The following is a 24,378-nucleotide window of genomic DNA, read 5'->3' on the forward strand; positions in this document are numbered from 1 at the left end:
ATATATATATATATATCTGATTACAAGTAGTTATCTATATTAGTATCACTTACAAATAGCTAACTTTTTTTTTGCAGGGCTACTTGGCTTGATGACGCTCATGTCCCTTCAATTACACTCTTCCAATATATCACTTGATATGGCTATCGGTGATGATGTTGTTCGTGATGCCGCTCTTAAATTTGCTTACGATCTCCATTGCCTGATCGAACCGTCTTTGTGATTCGCAATCATGTCAAACTGACGTACTTTGTACGCTATTATTGTCCTTTTTTTTAAAGCTGTTGGAATGTTGTTATCTTGTTGGATGTTTGAATGTTTATTGACACCTTAACAACTTGAACTTATTTGTGGTATTATGAAGGTACTACTTATTTGTATTTCAATAACTACGATGAACTCATATTAGCTAAGCTTGTTTTTTAGAGTACGTACTTAATAGTATATAACTACTGTAGTAGACAATTACTAGTGGTCGTCCATGTATTATGAATAGATCCACGTTTGTTTTAGTAGACCTACTATGGCAATTCATGAGGATCACTTTAGAACTACCTATTTTAGAATACTTAGTTGACTATTAGTATTCCAAATATTATACTATTCATCCAATTCATGAGGATCAATTTAGAACTAACCACTTGGAATAAATAGTTGACTATTAGTATACCAAATATAATACTATCCTATCCACCCTATGCAAAGTAGTCTAAATAGATGAGGAATATGAAGTCTCCAAATCCAACAATCATAGAATATTAAGGGTTAAGAGTATTCGAGGCAATACAAATCCAAACAAATCCGCAGGAATTAAGTCATAAAAATAGAGATGCATTGTATCAAAAAAAACCTTCAAACTTGCAAAACAAGATTTAGGCCCTACACATAAACAAGATGTAGTCCCTTCACTTGAAATTTGAAGTGCATCATATCCGAGTCTCCCTGCCTCATTCCAAAACAACACCCGACATAATCATTACTTATCCTTGACCGGGAGCTTGCAAGAAGCTCTGTTGTGACCCTTACCCTGACACCTGCTGCAAATCCTTGCCGCTTTCCTCGCACGCCTCTGTTTCATTCATAATTAATTAGTTCTCTTGAAATTTACATAGTTTTCTACAACATAGTTGGATACATTTTTCATAATTTTACCTTAAACTCTCCTATTGATGGTATCCTGATTTTCCTTGGACGCCCCGGTGGCCTGCGCATTAATGGAGGAAGCAACTCGTTACCAAAACTCACCGGTGTTGGCACTGGGTGAAAAACTCCGTCATAAAGGGCTCTCCGGTATTCTGTTGTGTACACCTCTCCCACAAGCTCATTTATCTCAATTCCGCAGCAAGAACTAGCAGCAATTGCATGGCGGCATGGAATGAGTAGCATTTGGAACTCCCTGTAGCTGCATGACTTGGAAACTAGGTTCACTTCGAACCGATCCCCCTTCCTGTTGTAAACTTCGTATTCATCGCTTCCCACAGCAACCACCTTCATTACATGATAATTAGCTACCAATAGTCGGTTACAAGTAAATTGAAGACAATATTCGTCTACGTTTACCTTCAGTTCGGTGCAACCATAGAAGTTGTCGTCCAAAATATCACAAACTTTGGGATTTACAGCATGATTTTCAGCGGCTGAGACACTTTTCCTCCTTACAAACCAACTGATAAGACTCATTCTAATCTCCTCAAGCATTGAAATTAGGGAGAACTCACGACATTCCTTCAATACCTTGTTCAGAGATTCGGCTACATTAGTAGTCATGATGTTGTAGCGGTCGCCAATGCAGTATGCCCGAGTCCAGTGTGGTAATCCCATATCCAATAAATACTTGGCGCAACGAGGGTTGATGTTTTCCAAATCTTTAAATATTTGCAGAAACTCGTGCACTGTGTAAGCTTTTGCAGCTCTGACCATAAGAGATGGAAGACGGCTCTCTTTGAATCGGGTTGTAATGTTCCTCGCCAGATGAACTAGACAAGCACCATGGCCCGCGGATAGGTACACCTACATACACCAGGTACATAGTTAACTATATATATGCGTATATATAATTATAACTATTAATAAATATAGTTGTCTACGACAAACCTTTTGAAGCCCTGAGTATATGCTACCATGACGGTCAGATATAAACATAACGGCGCTGCTATCCGGAATGATGGTTTTCAAGCAATTGAAAAACCATTCATAAGATGCATCGTTCTCACTGTCTACAACAGCATATGCTATCGGGTAGATCTGAAAGTTTCCGTCTTGAGCACTTGCACAAATCAGACAGCCACCATATCGGCTCACAAGATGTGCCCCTGATATGAAAGTATGATAACATAATTTATGACTATTCCATAGTCAACTATCAAAGTAAGTATCTATTTATAATCGAATACTCACCATCGATCAGAACCACGGGCCGCAAGTATTTCAGTCCAGTAACTGAAGCAGCAAACGCGATGAAAAGGTACTTGCATGAACCTTTGGCAACCATTCTTGTCTGCAACGAACTCTGTCATGCAAACCATTCCCGGGTTGGAGCTCTGAAGATTTTCCAGGTACGAAGGGAGCAAGGCAAAACTTCCAGAAACTGATCCAAATGCTTTTTCAAGTGCCAGTTCCCTGCACCTGCACGCCTTCCAGTAAGAGATGTTAACCTACGTAATACAAGTAGAGAATTACTGTCTGATATAAGAGAAACAGATAACTACGGGTAGTTAACTACAGAAGACTAATAATGTCATCTAGATAGGAAATTGTGGTGTCAGCCATAAACAAGAACTGGAACTCTTGGAGCATTATGCGCTGAATTTCTATTGGACCTGGTCCTCTCTGCCCTGCCACAAATCTTGTGGAGATCAGCTCACCAATCACTTGCGTTGTTGCTTGCTTGTGATACTTCCAGCGGTCTTCAATGGGGCATGTGTGTTTAAGTGTGGCCTTCTTAATCTGGAAGTTCCCTGTCGCATCCATCAGGGAAGCATAGACCCGCCATGAATAGCTGTGATTAACGCACATAAACTCCATATAGCTTGGAGTTGAGCGTGGAGTCCTAAAATGGAATTTTCTGTTGATGGCATGGATGGCCATCTTAATCTTGCACTCCACTTTGTTACGGAAAATCCTGCCTACAAAAATTTCGTCCCCCTCGTACCGCACGTCCCTCAAGGCACTGTCAATTCCTGCATTATCAAAGGCACAATCTGATCATTTCCTAAAGTAATTTACTACTTGGTAAATACTCATATATAAACAACTACTCACCGTCGTCGGAAATTTCATCAACGATTGGGGGAGCATCTCTCCCAAACATGGCAAAGAACTCCTCTGTCTCATTGAAGACCCCATTAATGGTCTCGTCGGCGCAGCTGTAATGGGCAGAATGATTGCTACATTCCCCTTTTTGTGGGCCTTGTTTTTTTGGTTCGTTTTCTTGCACTTTTTCCTTTCCTTTTGCACGTCTTTTTGCCACCTCATCTTCATCCTTCACCGCGTCTTCATCATCCTTGGCAGACTCGTTGAACTCTTCGTTCCTCCCCTCAACCGAGTCATCACACTCACCAGAAAGTTCAACTCTCCATCCAGACGTATTACATGCTCTTCCACATTGTCACCGCCCTCATCTTTCTCACCAGATTCTCCTGTATGCATCATGACTTAAAATATCAGCTTCTTAAAGGTAAATCAGTTGCATAGTATACACCTACTTATAGTGGTCAGTGATAATTATTTACTAGAAATATATTACAATGTGATTCAAACTTTATAACCAACATCGTCAACGTCTACTTATAGTTCGGGCATATTTAGTGTAATAGACAACTACGTGATAAACAGCTAGTTCTAAGATCTTACTCTCTTTGTTTTCATCGCTTTTATCTTTTCCACGAGATTCTCCTGCACAGAACATTATTTAAAGAATGAGATCGTTCTAACTACTTTATGAACAGCTAGTTCTAACTACTTTATAAATGTATTAGTATAAATACTTTGATGTAATAGTTAACTACGTTATAGGCAACTAGTTATAATATATTACCCTCGTTATCTGCTTTGTTATCGGCTGATTTTTCGTAGACAACCATAGCCGTCTCCCTTGTTGCAGACTCCCTCACACCCTCACTCAGCTGGTCATCATCCGCGGTGATGCAGAGATTCAGCTGATCAATCTCGGACCTCATTTCAACAAAAAGGGCGACATCATCGTCCGTTCATATGGAGACTGGTGGTGCGTCCCTCCCGTCGTCCATAAGCATGTACACGGGCCACTGGTAAGTAAGAGCCACGCCGACGTCCTCGTGTATCCCCATTTTCTCTTTAGTCAGCTTCACCACTTCCTTGAACTTCATCCTTGAGCTGAGAAAAACAGCTTGGCTATTCCCTGTGCGCTCCGTCAGAAAAGTCCACACTCCATTCCCGCCTTCGAACCATTTCCCCCTCACAAGCAAAACCATTTGTCTCCCCAACATCTATATTCACCACAAAGAAAACAAACACTAAATAACTAACTACTAACTAAAAAGTAGTCACAATATTCATCTAGGAGTAGTCATACCTTCGTTAATCTTCTTTGTAGACAAACCCTAACAATGTTGTTTACTAGCGGCGGTGTAGGATGTTATGAGCTTCTGTCTATTTATGTGACCCACCCAAGACCACACGCTATAAACTTATCCGTACAAACCCATACTAAACGACAAAGCTTCGAGTTTGGGTTTACAAAGTAAAACCAAAAGTTTCGCTTGTTAGTTTTTGGGAAGCATGGTAGCGTGTCAAAATGTGTTAACTGGTGTGGTCCCATCCGGCGTCAGAAAAATTGCTGTTTTCTTTTCGGGGACAAGGGTTAGCTCGTCATTTCCACCTGCTTTTTTTCATTGACTTCTGCTATAGACATAATTGGCTGCCTTTCGCTGGTAGTCTCCTAATTGATGCCTCCAAACATAATATTGATGCAAATCACCCTAATAGTTTAGAGTTTTTTTTCCATATGGTGAATATATATTAGAACTGTTCAAAATCTCAACTCAACTATCGTCATCAGTCTCTTGCTGATACTCTGATTTCTAATTAAACTACATATTCTCGGTTTCATTATAATCTCATATCTAAACCATTTCTGTTGAACTATATTTACTATTTTCTATGTGACAGTTTAAAACTTTTACTTTATCATAAAATATTTAAAATTTAATTTATCCAATCAAACTTTTTTTATTAAAGCATCCAAAAAAAATTTAACACTTTTAACTGTTACTACTCTACTAAAATTTCACACAGTCTAACTTAGTCTGGATCCTACAATTGAATTTTTTTTAAAAAATAAACAAAAGAGGGATTCTTTTTTTTAATCATTATCCATTATTTTAGAGTCAAATTATGTACAACATTATCTTCAAAGTACCTTAGTATCTTAAAGTTAAAGTCACCACAAATCACCTCTCTATCAGACCGAAGAAAATTCAGCTAAATAAGAGTAGGATTGACACATCATAAGAGTTTTTAAAAGAAAGCTTAAACTAATCTTTTAGACTTTTATCCATATGATGAACTTACATTTGAACGGTTCAAAATTTTAACTCAACTATCATGTCATCTGTTTCTTGCTTTACTCGATTTTATACTTAAATTCCATCTTATACAACATATTTACAAAATTCAAAGACATTCAAATTACTAATACAAAAGTATTAGCTAGACCTAATTACCGTCTTTAAAAATAAATTACTTATTTGACTTTTTTGGCTTCCGAATAGCTTGATATTTTAGCTATATTTGAAACGGCATTAGAATTAGTACACCATTAGAATTAGTATAAAAAATATATTAAATAAATTCCACGATGTATATTAGGTTTAGCTATAAGACAAAAAAAGTCAAACAGTTTTACAATGAAAATGTCTCATTTTTAATACATATAAGAATGAGAATAACTTTATATATATATAATTATTTTATCATCTTGAGATTATATTGTATACGTAAAATAACACATTTTAAGTAATCTCATTTAGACAATCTAAATAGTTTAGATAAAATTGTGTTTTTGAATATGAATAATCAAATTTACCATATGTACTAATTTTTTTTTTTTCAAGTGCATACAAATGCATATATTAGTCCACTGGTATTTGCATCAATTCATCAAAGGATTTCAAATACTAAACGATATAATCTTCAGATAAGATCAATATATAAAACCCAAAATTTGATACAAAATAATAAAAAATAAAGTATTTCCATAATTCAAAAACTTTCTTAGGCCTTGTAAAGGTGGCTAGGCGCATAAAACTTGGTATTTGTCATTTTGTCACAAAACTTGGTTTATTTCTAATGAACTTAGAAATAATTGTTAAATATTTTGAGGATAGTCATTATTATAAACATAATTAACGTCAAATATTTTAAAAGATATTGTTAATGACAGATTTTTATCTCCTGTTTAAAAGATTTAAATTTGATTTAGTTTTCTTATTTTTCAGATTTTTAACCACAAAAGATGCAAATATGCTTTACAATTTCCTAGTTTTTGAAATATTTAACAGATCTAATAATCGTGCTACTTTTACCTCAGTTTTTTTGTTAACTTCTAAATATATTATTTATTCATTCCCTAATTGAAAAAATTTTAATTTTTTATTAGATAGCTCTAAAATTATGACAGAATGTTTTATACATAAAAAAAATAGAGAACCTGGTCAATTATTATTCTATTCCTATGTATGACAGCTTGGCTAACGAAATAAGCAACATACCTTTAAATTTTTCGATGTATCAACGAATATGTAAGTCTATAAACTATAGATTAAAGCAATTCACCACTGTTGTAATTATAAGAATAAATATGTTGATGTGTGTTTAAGGAAGAAAACTCTTAGAAACAAAACAAATCAAATCCTCATACGATCGAAGCAACAAAATACAATTCAAATTTTTACAACCAAAAAAAAAAATACAATCCGAATGTGGAAGTCATATTGAGACCATAATATTTGTTTTTAATCAAAATACTGAGACCATAAATAAACAAAAGAAACTTTAAGACAAAAAATACAAAAAAAAACAAATAAACGGCTATTTTCTCAGCAGCGTCTTGAGCTTTAACCCTTTAATTACTCAGAATGAAGAAACAACAGCCATAGTTATTATCAAGAGAAGCAGCTTTTTTCGATTCTCATGAGGATTGGGATTTCCATCTCTTTGTTTTTGCTTCTCTGTATTCATCGTCTTTGCCACCAAGTCCATATTTTCCGATAGATGTTGGATTAAGTAGGTAGCAAATTCGGAAACACATAAGTTAGAGTGATGTTAAAATAAAAATATCAATACATGTTTCTCGTTAAATAACAGGATATATATATATATATATATTAGAAATGTGTCAGTAAATAAGATATTTATGTTTTAAATTCAGATTCATTGCAAGAAACCAGTTCATATATACTTTCGGTCCAAAGTTAAAGAATTAACAATCATATAATACTAATGTCATTTCACAAAACTATAAGACTCAAAATTAATTTTAGTGAAACAGAGCCATACCTGAAGATTCTAGCATGTCTTTTCAGGTGATATTATTACTACTGGTTAGCTTTTAGATACTGCTGGTCCTTAAACAATCATATAAATTTCTGTAAATATTCTATAAAAAAAAAACAAAACATTGCTATTGAACAAATGCATAAAGAAAAAAAATTTAAGCGAGTGAGAAAATTCAAAGAGATTTCCCCATTGATATTGTCAATCAAAACTAAGAGAACACCTTTATTTTTTTTTTGAAAATAATTTTTCTAGATATGGAAAAAACATCAACCCAGTTGAGAATATTAGCCAGAACTCGAAGGGAAAAGAACAAAAAAACTTTAGTTTCGGAAAGTTGCAACTTTAGGAACATAACAATACTTTCCTTAGTAGCATCATCTTACTGATGAACTTCTTGTGCGACGATAAAAGATTGATGATGAGCTTTACCAAGAAATTCCATTCATATTCAACAATGCAACCTTGATTCATCATTTGAAACATATGAAAACACATATTAAGAATTTGTGAAATAGTCTAGATTTATTAGTCAAAGAGAGAGCTGTAATAATACATGTGCACATCAATTAGAAATTCAAAAATTATGTTCGTTTAATGGAATTACGTTGTTATATAATAAAAAATGAGGAAAGTGAAAGATCTTTGAAAATAATTCCAAGATTAGAATTTGAATAGTAATAATGAACGAATATATAAATGCTATAAATTATAGGATATTAATTTGAAAGAGACGAAATTTTAGGTAAACCGTTGAGAAGTTTTTGTCTTTAGAAGATATAACAGGTAATAAAACTTGCTTCAAGTTTTAGGAGTAATATACCACTCATAATTAAGTCAATTAAGTCATAAAAGAATTATATTAGGAAATAAAAATTAAATACATAATATCATAATAATGAATTCCTCTATTTTAATAAACATTAAATAAATAGTATCATAATAATGAATCACTGACATAAAAATTCGTATTAGTTCTGAAGCTAAAAAAAATTACCAATGTTCTTTCATTTGATTTTTGTTGGATCTGATGTATCAACAGAAAATGGTGTCTTTAACTTATTGGCCATATAAACACCAATGAGATGTCTTCATAGTGGTGGAAGTAACCACATCTCATATAGATATAATCTGTGGACATTACCAAAAACAATTTTAATTATGATTTGTTTGTTTATTAACTAACAAAATGGTTCACCTAAATTATAATTATAATTAGACAAAACGAACAAAAATACTTACAATTTCATGATAGAGATGACAAAGAAGCTTGATCTCATAAATTGTACATTTGGCTTCCATCTGATGATCAAACCATGTTAAACAATAAAGAAGAAACAATTAACCTATATAAAAAAGCTTTGTCATAAAATTTGAAAACTACCTTACATATTCATGAAGTAATACAGATTTAAGTGTTTTATCAAGACTCCATTATCTCATAGCCTGAGTATATTAACACTAATTCGTCAATCATACCTACAAAGAATCAAATAAAATATATTAGAACCATACAAAAGTAAAAAAAAAAAAATATGCAGGAAAAAAATTGTGAGAATGACATTGATAGAATGCATATTTATAAGGACGCAAGTGTATGTAAGAAGCTTCATCAATTTAATTTTAAAATCAAATCAAATTATTGTTACGAATTTATTAACAGCGCAGCTAATGGCAACAAATTAGGAAATAAAATAATTAAGAATATTTTATTCTTCGCCACATATATTTTGAACAAAATCACATGCATATTTGGAAGAAGTAATCATAACTAACAAATTTGAATAAATTCGAAATAAAAGTAATTATTTTTTATGTATAATGTTGAGTTGTTAAGCTAAAATTTAGGAAACAATATAATATTTAGTTAAATATTTAAATGATTCCAAAAATAAAATTAGGAAACCAAGATTTAAAAAATTATAGTAGCCCTCAGTTATAGCAAATAATCATTTTTGATTAGATTCGATTTATGAATTTATTAACTTAATTTAAAAGAGCTGATCCCTCCATTATAGCAAACAACCCAATTTAGATATACAATTTTTTTTCTGTTAAATGTATTCAATTTATTAGTTATATTCTTAACAAATAAAAAATTTATAGATATGTTAGATTAATAATTTTTTATCTAAGAAAATAATTTTTATCAAGCAATTATGTTCTATTAATTTTTAACGAATTCGGTTATATGAAATATGTTTAATTTTATTATTATATAATATATATTTTTATAAATTTATAAAAATTATTGTGTTTTCAATATTTAAAATATTGCAAATGCATGGATATATATATATATATATATATTTAACATTATTTGATAAAAAAATAGTAACATAATTTCGTATTACAACATTAAATAAATATATTGTATAATGGTAAATAAAGATTATTATATAATGTAATTATTGTAAGTTATTGTTGAACTAAATTAGGAAAATGAATAAAGAATAAGTAATTAAGAATTTAAAATGTAATTGGTCGAGAAAACTAAATAAGGAAAAAAAATTAGGTAGAATGGAATGAATTATTTAAATGAAAAAGGCTGAGAAAAATTGTGGTAGCGACACCTTAGCAAAATGGCCTCCAAATTCTTCTTGTTTAACGTATAGAGGATGGTAACAAATTTGTGGGATATAATTAATGCATGAAAATTTTATGGTGAATAAAAGCCATGCTCCATCATTGTAATACACTGAGTTTAGGGATATAATTTTTTTTTTATAAACACTATCGGCTGATCCAGTCAGTCAATGCTGGTAGGAATATACTAAAATGCTATAAAGTAGATTAATTATCTAGGTTCAATAAACACTATAAGCTTCAAACGAACTCAGATCACCGTAAACTTCAGACAGTCCTTAATTAAAGCCATGACTTTTGCATAATAGCATTTTATTATCAGTTGATTTGAAATGTAAAACCAAAAAATCATATATCATAACTATGTGTTCTCTTGTTACCCAAAAAAAAGTGTTCTTTTATTTATTTTGATTCTCATAATTATATTTCTTCATTAGTTTCCAAAAACTCTTGCAGGACCACCAAACATTATAGTCCTCCCCCAATATTTAGATACAGAGATATAATTTTGTCTCACATAATCCCAACCAATATCAGAAATAACCTGATTAGCACCTACCACACCAATGATTTCCTGACTATCAGCATCTACTACAGAGATATTACGAGCGTACGCATAAAGTTTCGGGTCATCGTACTCAACTTGTAGTCCATTGCCCATCGGACTACTCTTCGAGTTTGGAATCGTGAACAATTCTCCACCCCAAAAAACATCGTCTGCATTGTATGCTAAATCAGTGAAGATGCGAGACGGCCAAAAGCCGATATTTTGTTCCTTATCTTTATCTCCTAAGTTTAACCACCAGTTTCCATTAAATGGATCCTTGGAAAGAAAGAAAAAAGAAACTTAAAAGACTTGGAAAAAAAGGAAATTATATGGTTTTCATAATAGATTTATGAAAAACATATTAAAGTCACTAGTTTGTAACTTCTTTAATAGTTTAACATACTCGAAAAATGTAGAATCTAGCTTCGACCATAAGCACTCCGGTCTTTGAAACCTCTAGAAATGCATAATCAAGAGGTATATCGGAATTTGTTATCACAAAACCTGGACAGTTCATGTTGAAACAGTGTTGTTCACGCGTCTGTATCCATTAAAAAATACAAAACTGATATTAGCTCAAATAAAAGCAGAAATCAGTTATTGATAGTAATTAAGCTGGATTCTTCTGAGTGATCGGTTTTTCTTACAAAGCATAATTTGAAACTATTGTTTACTTACTGAATTAAATGCCCATATATCATATCTTAATACATGTCTGACCAAAACAATCTTTGTTTTCGACCATTAATCAATTAATATAGTGACAGACACAGATTGACAGTTTGACACTATTAGATAAAGATTGTTTGCAAAGTTTATGTAATGTTTTTACGTAATCATGAATGGCCGCACTCGCCATGCAGTTTTGTTTTTTGGGTTATCGCGCCATGCAAAAATGCATAAAACAAATTTTCAAAAATACCAACAAAAGTCTACGTATTTAATGGAATGTAGATATATTGCTTACATGCAAATATGCAAATAACCGGCAACGATCATCTCCATATAGCGTCGGATTCACCTGTAAAATTAAATAAATAAATGAAAATTACATATTCACTAATACTGATGGATTTTTTAAAGCTATGAATACAATGTTGTACCGTCCAACCAGCCTTGATGAAATCTGTACCATTGGATACTTTGATTAAACCGGAAGAGAATTGAAGTTGGTTAACATATGGAGTTTGGTATAAAGCGAAGTGAGCATCTGCTCCTCCTATATTCTTCTTTATCCACTCTGGTCGGACTCTACCTCCTGCATACTATTGAATTTCACAATTGTAACTATTTTTTCCAATGAAACTATATTAAATATATAAATTATAAATATAAGGAGAACTACAATGAATAATACCATAAAATTGAGAAAAAGAGAAATGAAAGAGAGGGAAATTTACGCACGTGCAAACCCGGTTCGGAATCGGTTTGAGGATGAATATTTGAGTCAAACATTTGGTTGAATACTTTTTGTCTTATTAGATCTTCTTTGGTAGTTCTTCTAATTGGGACTGTGCCACGTGGACATCCAACTCCTTTTAAAGTAACTGATTTTGTTTTATCGTTACGACGTCGTTCTCGCTCTTCTTCATTCTCAATTTTCTCTGGTCTATTCACATTGCTTGGTTTCATCTAGAAAAACAAATCACGTATTTTATAGAGATGAAATTCTGACTGGCTCAGGTGCAATTAATCCTTCACCAACAGCAACGCATGCCGAGGTAGAAGCATTACGAATGGCAACAATAGAGTTAATACATTAGGGTTATGCAAATGTTACATTTAATGGAGATTTACAAATGCTAAATATATAATTATATACCGTTTCAAAGCCAGCAAAAAGTATGAAGTTGGATCAATGGAAGCATCATTAACTTGGAGTCCACATACAAGATATTATTAATATAGCTAAATCGTGTGACTTCCAGTTTAAACAAGTTAATAGGTTAGTCAATAGTAATGTGGATGCTTTAGCAAAGCAAGCGAGATATTGAGCTTAAGCAAATTTGTAATAAAATGGATGGTGTAAATCCCTTTTATGGTAATGAAACAGTTTGACGACAAAAAAAGAGAGGAAATATTAAAACGAAGCCAATCATAGAATACACTTTATTCAGATAATCTGTTTTTTTTTTTATTATTATTACCTGAGGGTGAAAATTATGGTTTTTCAAGAGAGGATGATCGAACGCAGGTTGTTTGTAAAAATCTATACAATCATAGATCTGACCATATTCAGTCTGCAGAAAATAATTCAACGTCAAATTTTTATTAGAAGAAACTTGATTTTAAAATCCAAACATGTAAAAGAATAAATCGTACTATAAGTAAATTTTTTGTCAGCTACGTACGTATGATCAGTGATATTAACCATATAAAACTATGAATAAACAATGAAAAAATAATAATTAAGCACTAACCTCGACCGTTTTAACAGGCGATTTATTCAAAAGCTTAAGTTGTCTCTCTAATTCCAAATCTTCTTCTACAGACAACTCTCTATTTGCAGGCTTGGCAACACAACTTGTTAACACAAAAGCCGCTAACACAAAACATTTCACCAAAAACATTTTTAGGCAATGACTTTTCTTTTGAAATTGTGTTGAATATTTTCTTCAACTCACACACACATACATATATATGAATCTGTGATTTATAGATTCTGAGAGTTTATACTTTGGATTAGTAAACGCATTTAATTTGAAATTTTAATAGGAAAATTTGTAATTTGTTTATGACAAAATCTGAAATTGTTAATTACGGAGGAATATGCTATGGCATATGTTATGAGGGTCATAATATACTCGTGATATTCTCCCTCTTTTTTTTTTCCATGTGAACCAAATAATTTAGGGCTATCTTGGATTTAGATCGAACCAAACTGACATTGATATCGTACGTTAACTGTGATAATGTATATGATGGTATCATGAAATACATGTTTTTGGCAGAATATTTTACACGTTTTTATATAACTGTTCTGATTCTAAGTTCCATATGTTCATTAAAAAAAGGTTTGAAACTGACAAATTTTTAGATAATTTTCCAACATGTAAGATATACTATATATCATCATAATGAAAATGTTGTAAGGATTTAGCTATATATCATCAGAATGAAAATGAGGTAAGGATTTAACGCTTATTTCTTTTAATAGAAAAAATTATGTATAAGATAGTTCAAACAATTGTCACATCAACTGTGTAATTTGTAATTCAAACTGAAACTGCTCTCATCATTTATTTGAGCTACAGGTGAATCATTTTGGGCTCTAGAGATCATATTTAGATTGAAGTAGATGGATCAATCCCTGAATTAATCATCTTATCAACCAAATCCTCAGCTTCTTTAATTTTTTGCTTTACATAGAACCTCAATCAAGTAAACTATAGCTAGCAACATTTGGATCCTTATTATTTTCCAAAACAATCTTGCAGGACCACCAAACATTATAGTCCACCCCCAAGTTTTTACATAAAGATACTTTTGTCGTCGCACTTAATCCCAACCAATATAGTCCACCAATTTCCATTAATGAAGCAATTAAATATTGTATGTATTTAAGATTACACTTTATTATTATGATGGAGAACATACAAGTAATCAGTGGCGGATCTACATGAGCCAAGGAGGTGGCACTTGCCCCCACTAAAATTTACAAATTTTTTTATAATATATTAAAGTTTAATTCATTTTCCCTTATGGAAAATCATTTTCTTCCCTCATTTTTTAATGTTTGCCCCCACTAAAATTATTTCTTGCATCCGCCCCTGCAAGTAATGTTTCGCTTTTTTTTTTGTTCTATCACTTCTTCCATATGATTTTTGTGTAATTGATTATTGTATTTCAGACTTTCAGTGGTTTGTTTGATTTAATCCATGACATTCTCCAAATCTGGTTTAGCATGTACGTCCAATAGCAGTTTTTGAGTTAAGCTGTAATTTTTCTTTCTTAAATTAGCATCTTTCTAGCTTAGTCTTTAGCTTAGTCAAAGACTTTTGGCGATGTACATATATCATTTTTTGATTTGATCAATAAATTCAACATTCAATCAAAAAAAAAATAATAATAAAAAAAAAGTCAATACAGTTAAAGTTGTTGGATCCATTTCTTTTGTTTTAACTGATATTTGAGATAGGAGTAGAGATACACAGTATTAACAATTTACTCATTTACTGTCGAACAGAAAAAAAATATAACAACGCTTTTGAATTTTTTACTATTTTTGTCACAGTTTTTTTTTCTTCTCAATCTAATTATAGTCTTTGCTTTTTTAGAGGGTTCTAATTATAGTATTTTGATAATACTTTTGGTGCATGCGTTATTCATTAAGTGTTCTCTGTTAGTGTTCATAATCTGTTCATTACTCAGCAGCCAACTTTTTAGTGAAGCACAGAGAGAGGTTGATCTCAACTAAAAGCGGTTTTTTAATTGGATCTGGATTCTTGAGTTTTACAGAAAATATTTAGACAAATTGAGAAGAAAACAAAGATGAAGTTTGGGAAAGAGTTTGTTGGGCAGATGATTCCAGAATGGCAACAAGCTTACATGGATTATGCTTGTCTCAAATCCATTCTTCAAGAGATCCAAAATTCACGGAAACGATCAGAGAAATCAGGTGCCTTAAAACGCAAGAAATCTTTCCACCGCAACTTTAGCCGCAACTTTAGCGGTCTCACAAAGCGGTCCAGCCGCACCGCCTCGTCACTGGAACTCGAAAACCAGGATATTCTGGTGAGTGCAACGATTGGGGATGATGGGTTTGAGAGATACGAGACGACCATCATGAAAGTTGCAGAAGAAGGGAGAGAGTCAGAGTCAGAGCTTGTATTCTTTAAAACCCTAGATCTCGAGCTCAACAAAGTGAACCATTTTTACCGGTTTGAAGTGGAAGAAATGGTGAAGGAGGCAGTAGTTTTGAACAAACAAATGGATATTCTGATTGCTTTTCGAATCAAAGTCGATAAACCTTCTTCTTCTTGGAGCTGCACTGAAACAGTATCAGTTGATATGAATGCCTTGGGTTCTAAGGAACAGAGTAAGTTCTCAGAGATTGTTTGTTTGCTACTGGTTTAGTCTGAAAGGACAAAAAGTTAAAAAAAAATCTCTTTTTGTGTGTGTTTGATTATGAAGGGAAGACATTAGCTAATGAGATGAGAATCGAAGGAGAGGAAAATGGATCCAACGGTGGAGAATCAACAAAAGAGAGCGTACCAAAAACTTTAGCTAATGAGATGAGAATTGAAGTAGAAGAAAATGTATCCAACGGTGGGGATACATTAGCTGATGAGACAGGAATCGAAGTAGAGGAAAATGAACGCAATGGTGGGGATTCATTAGGAGATGAGATAGAACTCGAAGTAGAGAAAAATGGATCCAACAGTGGGGATATATTAGCTGATGAGATGGATATCGAAGTAGAGGAAAGTAGATCCAACGGTGGGGATTCAACGAGAAAGAGCGTACAAGAGGCTTTAAGTGTTCTTGATCGTATCAGACTAAACAAAACTCAAGAAACTCCTCTGTCCACAATTAGAAACGTCCTCAAGCTCTCAAACAAGGAAGAGCTCAAATTCACAAGAGAGAATCTCAAAAAAATTGAAGAACGGCTTAAGAATGTCTTCATCGAGTTTTATCGTAAGCTTCGACATCTCAAGAATTACAGGTATGTATGTTGCTTCTTAAGCATTCTTAAGAAAGAAAAAAATAAAAACAACTCATAAAGATTGTTTGATTTAATCCATGCTCTGTCCATTATTAATTCAGCTTCTTGAACACCTTGGCAATTTCAAAGATCATGAAGAAGTATGATAAGGTCACACTTGATTTAAGTAGATATAGATATCTATATAAGTTTCTTGATATTTATTGATATTTTTTCTCTACCAGATAACTACAAGAAGTGCAGCAAAACCATACATGGAGATGGTAGATAAGTCCTACCTCACAACCTGTGATGAGGTTAATACATAAAACTTATTATTTTCTTTCAATAATACTACAAACATTAAACCGAAACTTTATTTACATTTAACAGATCAACAAACTTATGGTGAGAGTTGAGTCTATTTTTGTTGAGCATTTCGCCAGTTCCAATCGAAGCAAAGGAATGAATCTCTTAAGACCAAAAGTGAAGAAAGAAAAACATCGGATAACATTTTCCACTGGTAACTAAACAGATCTCTGAAATGGAAACCTGGTTCTCAGAGGCTAGTTCATGACATATTAATCAAAATATCTCAGAATTGTTCTTCTTTCTCAGGCTTTTTTGTTGGCTGCTCAGTCTCTCTAGTGATTGCTCTTTGCTTGCTCATCCATGCTCGTAATATAATGGACACAGTCGGACATAAACTGTACATGGAGACAATGTTCCCTCTTTACAGGTTCAAACCAAAACATCTACAAAATTATCTAATTAAACCACTGCTTCCTTGCTGACAATAATGCTTCTTAAACCATATTTTTCAGTTTGTTTGGATTTGTGGTTGTGCACATGATCATGTATGCTTCAAACATATACTTTTGGAAGCGATATCGAGTGAATTACCCATTCATATTCGGATTCAAAGAAGGAACAGAGCTTGGTTATAGACAGGTTCTGCTTCTAAGCTTTGGTCTCGGCACACTTGCCCTAACTTCTGTTTTAATAAACCTTGACATGGAGATGGATCCTAATACAAAAGACTACAAGACAACCACTGAACTTCTTCCCCTTTTTATTGTCGGTGTAAGTTGTTCATTACCGTAACCACAAGAATCTCAAATCATTCTGTTATTATTGTGGTTAACACATATTCTTTCTGTGAAATCTCTTCAGCTAGTGATAGCTATTTCTATCTGTCCATTTAACATTTTTTATCGGTCAAGCCGCTTCTTTTTCCTCATGGTTGTATTCCGCTGCATTTCTGCGCCGCTCTATAAGGTTTCATTTAGCACTTCCTCGTTATTTTTTTTTGTTGGTTAAAGTAAAAACATCGATAAATATCTTAATTGATCTCTCTTAATTTGATCTCATCTAAATTGCAGGTTAGTCTTCGGGATTTTTTCTTGGCGGAACAAATTACAAGTCAGGTTTGTCTGTTCATAACATTCTTCTAACTTTTCATAATTATGTTTTCAAAAAGAAATGTTTCAGTTTATCAACCATAATTTCTTTAGGTTCAAGCACTGAGGAGCCTGGAGTTTTACATCTGTTACTATGGTTGGGGAGATTTCAGGCACAGACAAACCACATGCAGATCAAGCGATGTATACAACACATTCTACTTCATTATCGCTGTGATTCCTTACTGGTCACGTTTCCTTCAGTGTGTTCGAAGATTCATCGAAGAGAAAGATTCAAGCCAAGGCTACAATGCTATCAAGTGTTTACTGACCATTGTCTCTGTGTGCTTGAGAACAGCTTATAGCCTTAACAAAGGAAAAGTCTTGAAAATCGCTGCATGGGTTTTCTCGGCGTTGGCAACTTTTTGCAGCACATATTGGGACATTGTGTTTGACTGGGGATTGCTTCACAAACCATCTAAAAACTGGTTGAGAGAGAGACTTCTTGTTCCTCACAAGGCCGTATACTACGTTGCAATGGTGAGAAGTAAGAAATAAAGAGAACAGTACAGTATTGTTCTAGGGTTTATTTTTTTTCCTTATGTCTTCTCTTCTTTGTAGGTCTTAAACGTTGTGTTGAGATTCGCGTGGTTACAGACTGTGCTGGATTTCAATTTACCGTTCTTGCATAGACAAACAATGATTGCTCTTCTCGCTATTCTTGAGATCATACGCCGTGGTATCTGGAATTTCTTCAGGTAGCGTCTTCACCAAGAAACAATCGATAAATGCTTAGTAAAATCATTTCTTTTACTTAAGAATGTGGATTTGTTGGCTTGTGAACACAGGTTAGAAAACGAGCATTTGAACAACGTGGGGAAGTTCAGAGCAGTCAAATCAGTTCCATTACCATTCATCTACGAGGAAGAGGAAGAATCGAGATAATCAACTATTATAATGTTCCCTCTTTACAGGTTCAAACCAAAACATCAACAAAATTCTCTAACTATTTCTTGCTGAAAATAATGCTTGTTAAACCATAGTTTCAATGTTTTAAGAAGCATTATTGTGGAAAGTTGGCATTTTTGTGGCATAAAAAGATGAAGAACAATAATATTTGGTGTCCAATGATCTTGGATAGAAATGGAGTAGAGGTAACAGGGAAGGTTGAGTGGTTTGATTCATAACTCTGATACACGTTATACAACCATCGACAAAACAGAAAAGCTAATTAAGTTTATGTGTTTCCTTTTTGCAATAGGATTATGTTTTGGTGTTTTCCTTTTATTGGTTTTAAGCTTTAGGATGTTTTACTTTTTAATTTAGGAGAATTGGTTTGTAGCGTGGACTCTATATAGGTCCCTTATATTCAATAAGAAGACAGCTTCCAACAATTAACCTTAATCTCTAAGAGAGACTAGGGTTAAGAGGAAGAAAGTTTAAAGTTTTAATCTCTTCTTTCATCATAGCGTTTAATTATTCGGGTCCGATTACTCGAGCTAAAGCTAGATCTTTGGCTCATATCAAACTCTTTATCAGATCTATATATGGATGGGATCTTAACACTCAACCTCTTATATGACCACCTTTCTTTTCATAATACAGTAATAATAAAAACTTAAAAGGTATAAGATCAATAAAACAATTCTTCACATCAACTGTGTAATTTTAAGTCACATTGAAACTGCTCTTATCATTTGTTTGAGCTACAGGTGAATCATTTTGGGCTCTAGAGATCATATTACAGATTGAAGCAGATGGATCCATCCCTGAATCAATCATCTTCTCAACCAAATCCGTAGCTTCTTTCAAGTTTCTTTCTTTACAAAGTACTTCGATCAAATTACTATAGCTAGCAACATTTGGAGCCAACTCTTTATCTACCATCTCTCTGAGCAACCTCAACGCTCTATAAGAACTACCTTCCTTGCAATACCCAAGAATCATTGTATTGTATATCACCTCGTTAGGTTCCAACTTCTTCTCTACCATCGACCTAAAAAGCCTCGACGCTTCATTCATTTGACCCTTGATGCAAAACCCGTGAATCAACACACTATAAGTATGAGCATCTGGAACTACTCCTAGTTTCTCCATCGAAGCTCGAAGCTGAATCGCTCTCTCCATGTTATCCGAACGAGCAAATGTATCGATAAGAATTGTGTATGTGACTTTCGACGGTTTAATACCTCTTTCTTCCATCTCCTTAACCATCTTTGCTGCTCCTGAAGTATCTCCTTTCTTACAAAACCCAGACACTAGAATATTATACGTGACCAGAGATGGAGACATACCTCTTGACTTCAAATCTCTGCATAAACTCAAAGCCTTGCCTAATTTTCCCACATTACAAAACCCATCAATCAAAGTGTTATAAGTGATCAAGTTCGGGTTGATTCCATCGCTCTTCATTTGATCCATCAGCTTATTAGCTTCACTTGCCTTCATCTCTCTACATAACCCACCGATGAGAGTATTATAGGTAACAATGTTACACGAAACTCCTCTCGCACGCATTTCGTCGAACATTTTGAATGCGTCTTTTGTTCTTCCGTCTTTGCAGAGCTGATTCATCACACAGTTGTAAGTATAGAGATTGGGGAAGACCCCATCGTTCTGCATTTTCTCGTATAGCTCAAACCCTTGTTTCTTGATCCCGTTTTTGAATAACCCGTTAATCAAAACAGTGTAAGTACGCTCATTAGCGACTAATCCGATTTTCCCCATTTCCGAAAACAAAGCTTTGGCCTTTTCGATTTCTCCTTTCTTGTAACACCCATCGATCAATGTAGTGTAGATAACAACGTTTGGAGAAAACCCATTCTCTCTTAATTCAACAAGAACCTCAAAGCTCTTCTCAATTTCCCCAGATTCGCAACAGCCTTTAATCACAATCCCGAAACTGTACACGTCCAGAACAACTTTGCTCTTGTTCTCATTGAAGAAAGCCCAGAATTCTTCGAAAGAAGACGACCCAACAACGAAACTCAAGAAATTATTGAAGCAATTCGGTCCAGGAACAAACCCCTTATCGACCATCTCGTTAAAGTAAGAGATCGCGGGCTCCAGGGATTGAGATTGAACATACGTATTGACGATTACTTCATAGAGTCGAGACTTGGTTTTCCAACTTTCTGATTCTGTCAAGTACTGTAACAGAGAGGAAGAAGTAAAGAATTGGGAATGGATTCTCCCAGAGATAACTTGAAGCAGAAGCGATTGAGCGTGAGAGAATAGGTTCCCAGATAGAAGGAGACGAAGAAGAATTGAGAAGGATTCATGTGTGTGTTGAACTCCATGAAATATCGATGAATTCAATAGAGTGAAAGCCTTTAACGGAGGAACCTTTACTAATTTCGCTAACAGAAAGAGGGTCTTTTGAGCTTTCTCCGCCATAGTTTAAACATTAGGCTGCTTGCGAGAAGAAGAAGAAGCCAAATCGGAGCTTCATTATTTTTCTCCGGCATCTGAACATATAAAATATTAGTTTTATTTTAAACAAGAAAAAGCCCATATCTAATGGGCTCTATTAAGAAAATAAGGCCCATTTAATACCATAAATCTCATGAGTTAAATAATGGCATAAATGTAAATAAGTAAAAATAAGAGGAGAGAGTGTCTAGGAACTATCGAAACAATCTCTTATCTCCGAAAACTTTTTTCAATTTTCCTCACGTTATCGTTTCTGGAAATTTGTACGTTCAAAATCTCCAAATACTCTTGGGGGAAAATCGTAATCCCTTTTTATGGCGTTAATCGATCGAAATTGAGAATCAAGAAAAGCTATTGAAATGTCAGCGACGACGACGGCGAACACGACGGAGCCAGATTTGGCGTCTTTGCCTTCTCGCGTCGGCAGGGCGAATTCCGACGGAATCATCGACACAACGCCGTTACTTCCTTCCGGCGTTTCGAGAACCGTGAGCGTTGATGAAGACAATGGGATTCATCGATCCGCTAGACGACAAGGTCTTAGGGAGGCAGCGAGGTTCCTTCGTCACGCTGGTAGCCGGAGGATGATGCGTGAGCCGTCGATGCTGGTTAGGGAAACCGCCGCCGAGCAATTGGAGGAGAGGCAGAGTGATTGGGCGTATTCGAAGCCTGTGGTGTTTCTCGACATTCTGTGGAATCTTGCTTTTGTGGCGATCGGTGTCGCTGTTCTGATTCTCAGCCGCGACGAGCGGCCGAATATGCCGTTAAGAGTTTGGGTGGTAGGTTACGGTATTCAATGCGGGTTACATATGGCGTGCGTGTGCTTTGAGTATAGGCGGAGGAGGTGGCGGCGTAGGAGAGGCACGCGCCACCGATCATCATCAGCCTCCTCTTCTTCGTCGGAGGATAGTGGTCCGAGGTTTACGAATTCATCGCAGCAATACGTATCGTTAGCGCAATTGGAGGATAGAGGAAATACTAGGTATCGATTTCTCTTTGGTTGGATTATTGGATTCGATTTGTGGTTTGATTTGATCTGGAATCAGAGTTTATAATTTCGAATTGGGAGAAGTTGGAGATGAAATTTGTTCACTGTATATACATTTCAATGTGGAGTCTATGTTTCTAGGTTAGTTTTAGTTGATGCTTATTGTATCTGTGAATCAATGCCACTTTTCTTGTGCCTTTTCCACGTTTAGGTCAGAAGATATAAATGATAGACTTGGGGAACGAACTTGATAAAGAAAGAAATCTCACTAAAACTCTGTTAAAAAGGAAACTTGAACTATTATATAATTTTTAATCTTTGGTGAATATTGATATCAGCTTATGTTCTTGTGTCAGAGTCTCAGAGATAGTTTAGGCCATTTTCTTTGTTGTTTGTCTGAGTTTCCTTACTCTGAAATTTTATTTTGTTCCCATATGGCCCTTGTTGATTCTCGATGTTCATTGTCTCAGTAATTCTGCAAAGCATCTTGAATCAGCCAACACAATGTTCTCATTCATCTGGTGGATAATCGGATTCTACTGGGTATCTGCGGGTGGCCAAACACTATCTAGTGACTCTCCTCAGCTCTATTGGTATGTTTCCTTTAATTTTGGTTTCGTTTTTGAAATTGTATCTCTGTGGGATTTTTCTTTTTTTGATTTGTACCATGGTGTTTTAAACTTGCAGGCTTTGTATCATTTTTCTCGGTTTCGATGTTTTCTTTGTCGTTTTCTGTGTTGCACTGGCTTGTGTTATCGGGCTTGCAGTTTGCTGCTGTCTTCCATGTATAATTGCAATCTTATATGCTGTTGCCGATGAGGTGAGCTCTCTTTACTACTTCCATTCCTGTTAAACCCGTTCTTTCATCTAAAGAGGATTAGTAATTACAACTCCAAAATCATGATGTTCAATTATTATCCTTTGATGCAAATGTGCACAACAGGAGGGAGCATCGAAAAACGATATAGATCAAATGCCAAAATTCAGATTTAGAAAGATTGGCAATGATGAAAAGCTACCTGGCAAGGCACAGGCAACTTCTGACCGAGGAATAATGACAGAATGTGGAACAGATTCACCTATTGAACGCTCAATTTCTCCAGAAGATGCGGTACTCCCATTTCCTTTACCTTATTGATCATACATTACAAAAGTGTTGAGACTGAGAACGCTTTGCTTTGTTGTGATTCTGTAGGAATGCTGCATCTGTCTCTGTGAATATGAAGATGGAGTCGAGCTAAGAGAACTCCCTTGTAACCATCACTTTCATTGCACTTGCATCGATAAATGGCTTCACATCAATTCTCGTTGCCCGCTTTGCAAGTTCAACATCTTGAAGAATGTAAACGAAGTCTAGTGAGTGTTTATGGTTTCAGGATCACCTGAACCATCCCAGACCAGAAGTTTCAGGTCAATTCTGGTGCGTGTTTTAGTGTTGTGTTTAGTTAGAACTCTAGATCGATGTATTACAGTCACTAGAGGGAAAATGGGAATTCATCCTTGGACCTCATTCTTTTTTCTGAACTGTGAAACGAAGCTTTGTGTGTTTCGTTTACTAATTTTTAAAAAATTCTAGAAAGCAAACCAGACGTCGTTCAAACAGAGTACTGATTCTGTTCACCAATAAAACGACGCCGTTTATCTACATCCGAGCCACAAGCCGAACGACATTGTTTGAAATCGAAAGGACACTGTTTTGGTGACAATTGACGGACACATTTTAATACAACACCGTTTTACATAACGAAACGTTGCCGTTTTCGGACACAAGTAAAAACAACGCTTTTTGAAACATTTTTGGAAACGACGATGGTGGACGAAGCAAATGAAAACGACGGTGTCAAAGCCAGTGGTTAAAAAATTGCTTCACTAAGAGCATTTCCAATAATCCTTCAAATTTCACTTTTTCTTTCATTTTGAAAATAAAAATGAAGAAATTTTCTTCAATGCTGCTTCAATTTCACCTTCAAATATGAAAGAACACTGTTCATTTGGAAAACCACTTCTAAATCTATTAAAATAATAAAATTTAACATAACATAAACTAACAACTTAATAATCTGGAAAACCACTTCTAAATCTATTAAAATTATTAAATCTTATTGTAGAATTGTTATAAATTAAATAAATAGGTGAAAGTTTATAAAACATAAAAATAAAAGATCTTGTTAGCAATTAATAATAAAATAGAGATAGAATATACTTAGAATATTCTTTTTGAAGAAAAAAATGAAGAAAAATTTGCTCC

General features: G+C 34.2%; 5 protein-coding genes across 5 annotated transcripts; 2 read left to right on the top strand and 3 right to left on the bottom strand.

Annotated features, from left to right (window-relative positions):
- Positions 1-976: 976 nt before the first annotated feature.
- LOC112085258 lies at positions 977-4,178 on the bottom strand. The gene is made up of 10 exons (XM_024154458.1): positions 4,037-4,178; positions 3,824-3,894; positions 3,262-3,553; positions 2,774-3,179; positions 2,579-2,654; positions 2,398-2,509; positions 2,095-2,312; positions 1,561-2,010; positions 1,153-1,488; positions 977-1,069 (listed from the first exon to the last, which is right to left on the bottom strand). The coding sequence occupies exons 1-10, from the start codon at positions 4,176-4,178 to the stop codon at positions 977-979; spliced, it is 2,196 nt and encodes a 731-aa protein (XP_024010226.1).
- A 30-nt stretch (positions 4,179-4,208) lies between these two features.
- Positions 4,209-13,236, bottom strand: LOC18014456. Its single transcript, XM_024154459.1, has 8 exons — positions 13,087-13,236; positions 12,814-12,906; positions 12,071-12,298; positions 11,770-11,931; positions 11,634-11,687; positions 11,070-11,207; positions 10,664-10,942; positions 4,209-4,466 (listed from the first exon to the last, which is right to left on the bottom strand). The coding sequence occupies exons 1-8, from the start codon at positions 13,234-13,236 to the stop codon at positions 4,209-4,211; spliced, it is 1,362 nt and encodes a 453-aa protein (XP_024010227.1).
- A 1,921-nt stretch (positions 13,237-15,157) lies between these two features.
- Positions 15,158-18,655, top strand: LOC18014601 (phosphate transporter PHO1 homolog 7). The gene is made up of 12 exons (XM_024154166.1): positions 15,158-15,704; positions 16,031-16,331; positions 16,433-16,481; positions 16,556-16,627; positions 16,704-16,833; positions 16,929-17,049; positions 17,135-17,393; positions 17,484-17,588; positions 17,693-17,737; positions 17,825-18,250; positions 18,332-18,468; positions 18,559-18,655. Exons 1-12 carry the CDS (start codon positions 15,158-15,160, stop codon positions 18,653-18,655), a joined length of 2,289 nt encoding a protein of 762 aa, XP_024009934.1.
- Positions 18,656-19,338: 683 nt separating this feature from the next.
- Positions 19,339-21,116, bottom strand: LOC18014602 (pentatricopeptide repeat-containing protein At4g11690). The gene has a single exon (XM_006396801.2). It carries the CDS (start codon positions 21,104-21,106, stop codon positions 19,379-19,381), a length of 1,728 nt encoding a protein of 575 aa, XP_006396864.1. The 5' UTR covers positions 21,107-21,116; the 3' UTR covers positions 19,339-19,378.
- Positions 21,117-21,333: 217 nt separating this feature from the next.
- On the top strand, positions 21,334-23,714 carry LOC18014721 (E3 ubiquitin-protein ligase At4g11680). Its single transcript, XM_006396802.2, has 5 exons — positions 21,334-22,124; positions 22,601-22,723; positions 22,818-22,950; positions 23,074-23,241; positions 23,326-23,714. Exons 1-5 carry the CDS (start codon positions 21,502-21,504, stop codon positions 23,485-23,487), a joined length of 1,209 nt encoding a protein of 402 aa, XP_006396865.1. The 5' UTR covers positions 21,334-21,501; the 3' UTR covers positions 23,488-23,714.
- Positions 23,715-24,378: the final 664 nt, after the last annotated feature.

The sequence above is a fragment of the Eutrema salsugineum genome, unplaced genomic scaffold (assembly GCF_000478725.1).
Source record: "Eutrema salsugineum unplaced genomic scaffold, Eutsalg1_0 scaffold_3, whole genome shotgun sequence".
NCBI classification, from domain to species: domain Eukaryota; kingdom Viridiplantae; phylum Streptophyta; class Magnoliopsida; order Brassicales; family Brassicaceae; genus Eutrema; species Eutrema salsugineum.

Excerpts from the sequence above, each read along its gene's own strand:
- LOC18014602 (XM_006396801.2), bottom strand. The coding sequence starts at position 21,106 with ATGGCGGAGAAAGCTCAAAAGACCCTCTTTCTGTTAGCGAAATTAGTA.
- LOC18014601 (XM_024154166.1), top strand. The coding sequence starts at position 15,158 with ATGAAGTTTGGGAAAGAGTTTGTTGGGCAGATGATTCCAGAATGGCAA. Across the intron at positions 15,705-16,030 it reads CTTGGGTTCTAAGGAACAGA|AGAAAAATGGATCCAACAGT; the intron begins GTAAGTTCTCAG and ends AACTCGAAGTAG. Across the intron at positions 17,050-17,134 it reads ACAATGTTCCCTCTTTACAG|TTTGTTTGGATTTGTGGTTG; the intron begins GTTCAAACCAAA and ends CATATTTTTCAG.
- LOC112085258 (XM_024154458.1), bottom strand. The coding sequence starts at position 4,178 with ATGAGGTCCGAGATTGATCAGCTGAATCTCTGCATCACCGCGGATGAT. Across the intron at positions 3,895-4,036 it reads TAACAAAGCAGATAACGAGG|GAGAATCTCGTGGAAAAGAT; the intron begins GTAATATATTAT and ends TGTTCTGTGCAG. Across the intron at positions 3,554-3,823 it reads TAGAACTAGCTGTTTATCAC|TGTGATGACTCGGTTGAGGG; the intron begins GTAGTTGTCTAT and ends CTTTCTGGTGAG.
- LOC18014456 (XM_024154459.1), bottom strand. The coding sequence starts at position 13,236 with ATGTTTTTGGTGAAATGTTTTGTGTTAGCGGCTTTTGTGTTAACAAGT. Across the intron at positions 12,299-12,813 it reads ACCATAATTTTCACCCTCAG|ATGAAACCAAGCAATGTGAA; the intron begins GTAATAATAATA and ends TTGTTTTTCTAG. Across the intron at positions 4,467-10,663 it reads GTGTGGTAGGTGCTAATCAG|ATGTTGGGGAGACAAATGGT; the intron begins GTTATTTCTGAT and ends TGGTGAATATAG.
- LOC18014721 (XM_006396802.2), top strand. The coding sequence starts at position 21,502 with ATGTCAGCGACGACGACGGCGAACACGACGGAGCCAGATTTGGCGTCT. Across the intron at positions 22,125-22,600 it reads GAGGATAGAGGAAATACTAG|TAATTCTGCAAAGCATCTTG; the intron begins GTATCGATTTCT and ends TCATTGTCTCAG. Across the intron at positions 22,724-22,817 it reads GACTCTCCTCAGCTCTATTG|GCTTTGTATCATTTTTCTCG; the intron begins GTATGTTTCCTT and ends TTAAACTTGCAG.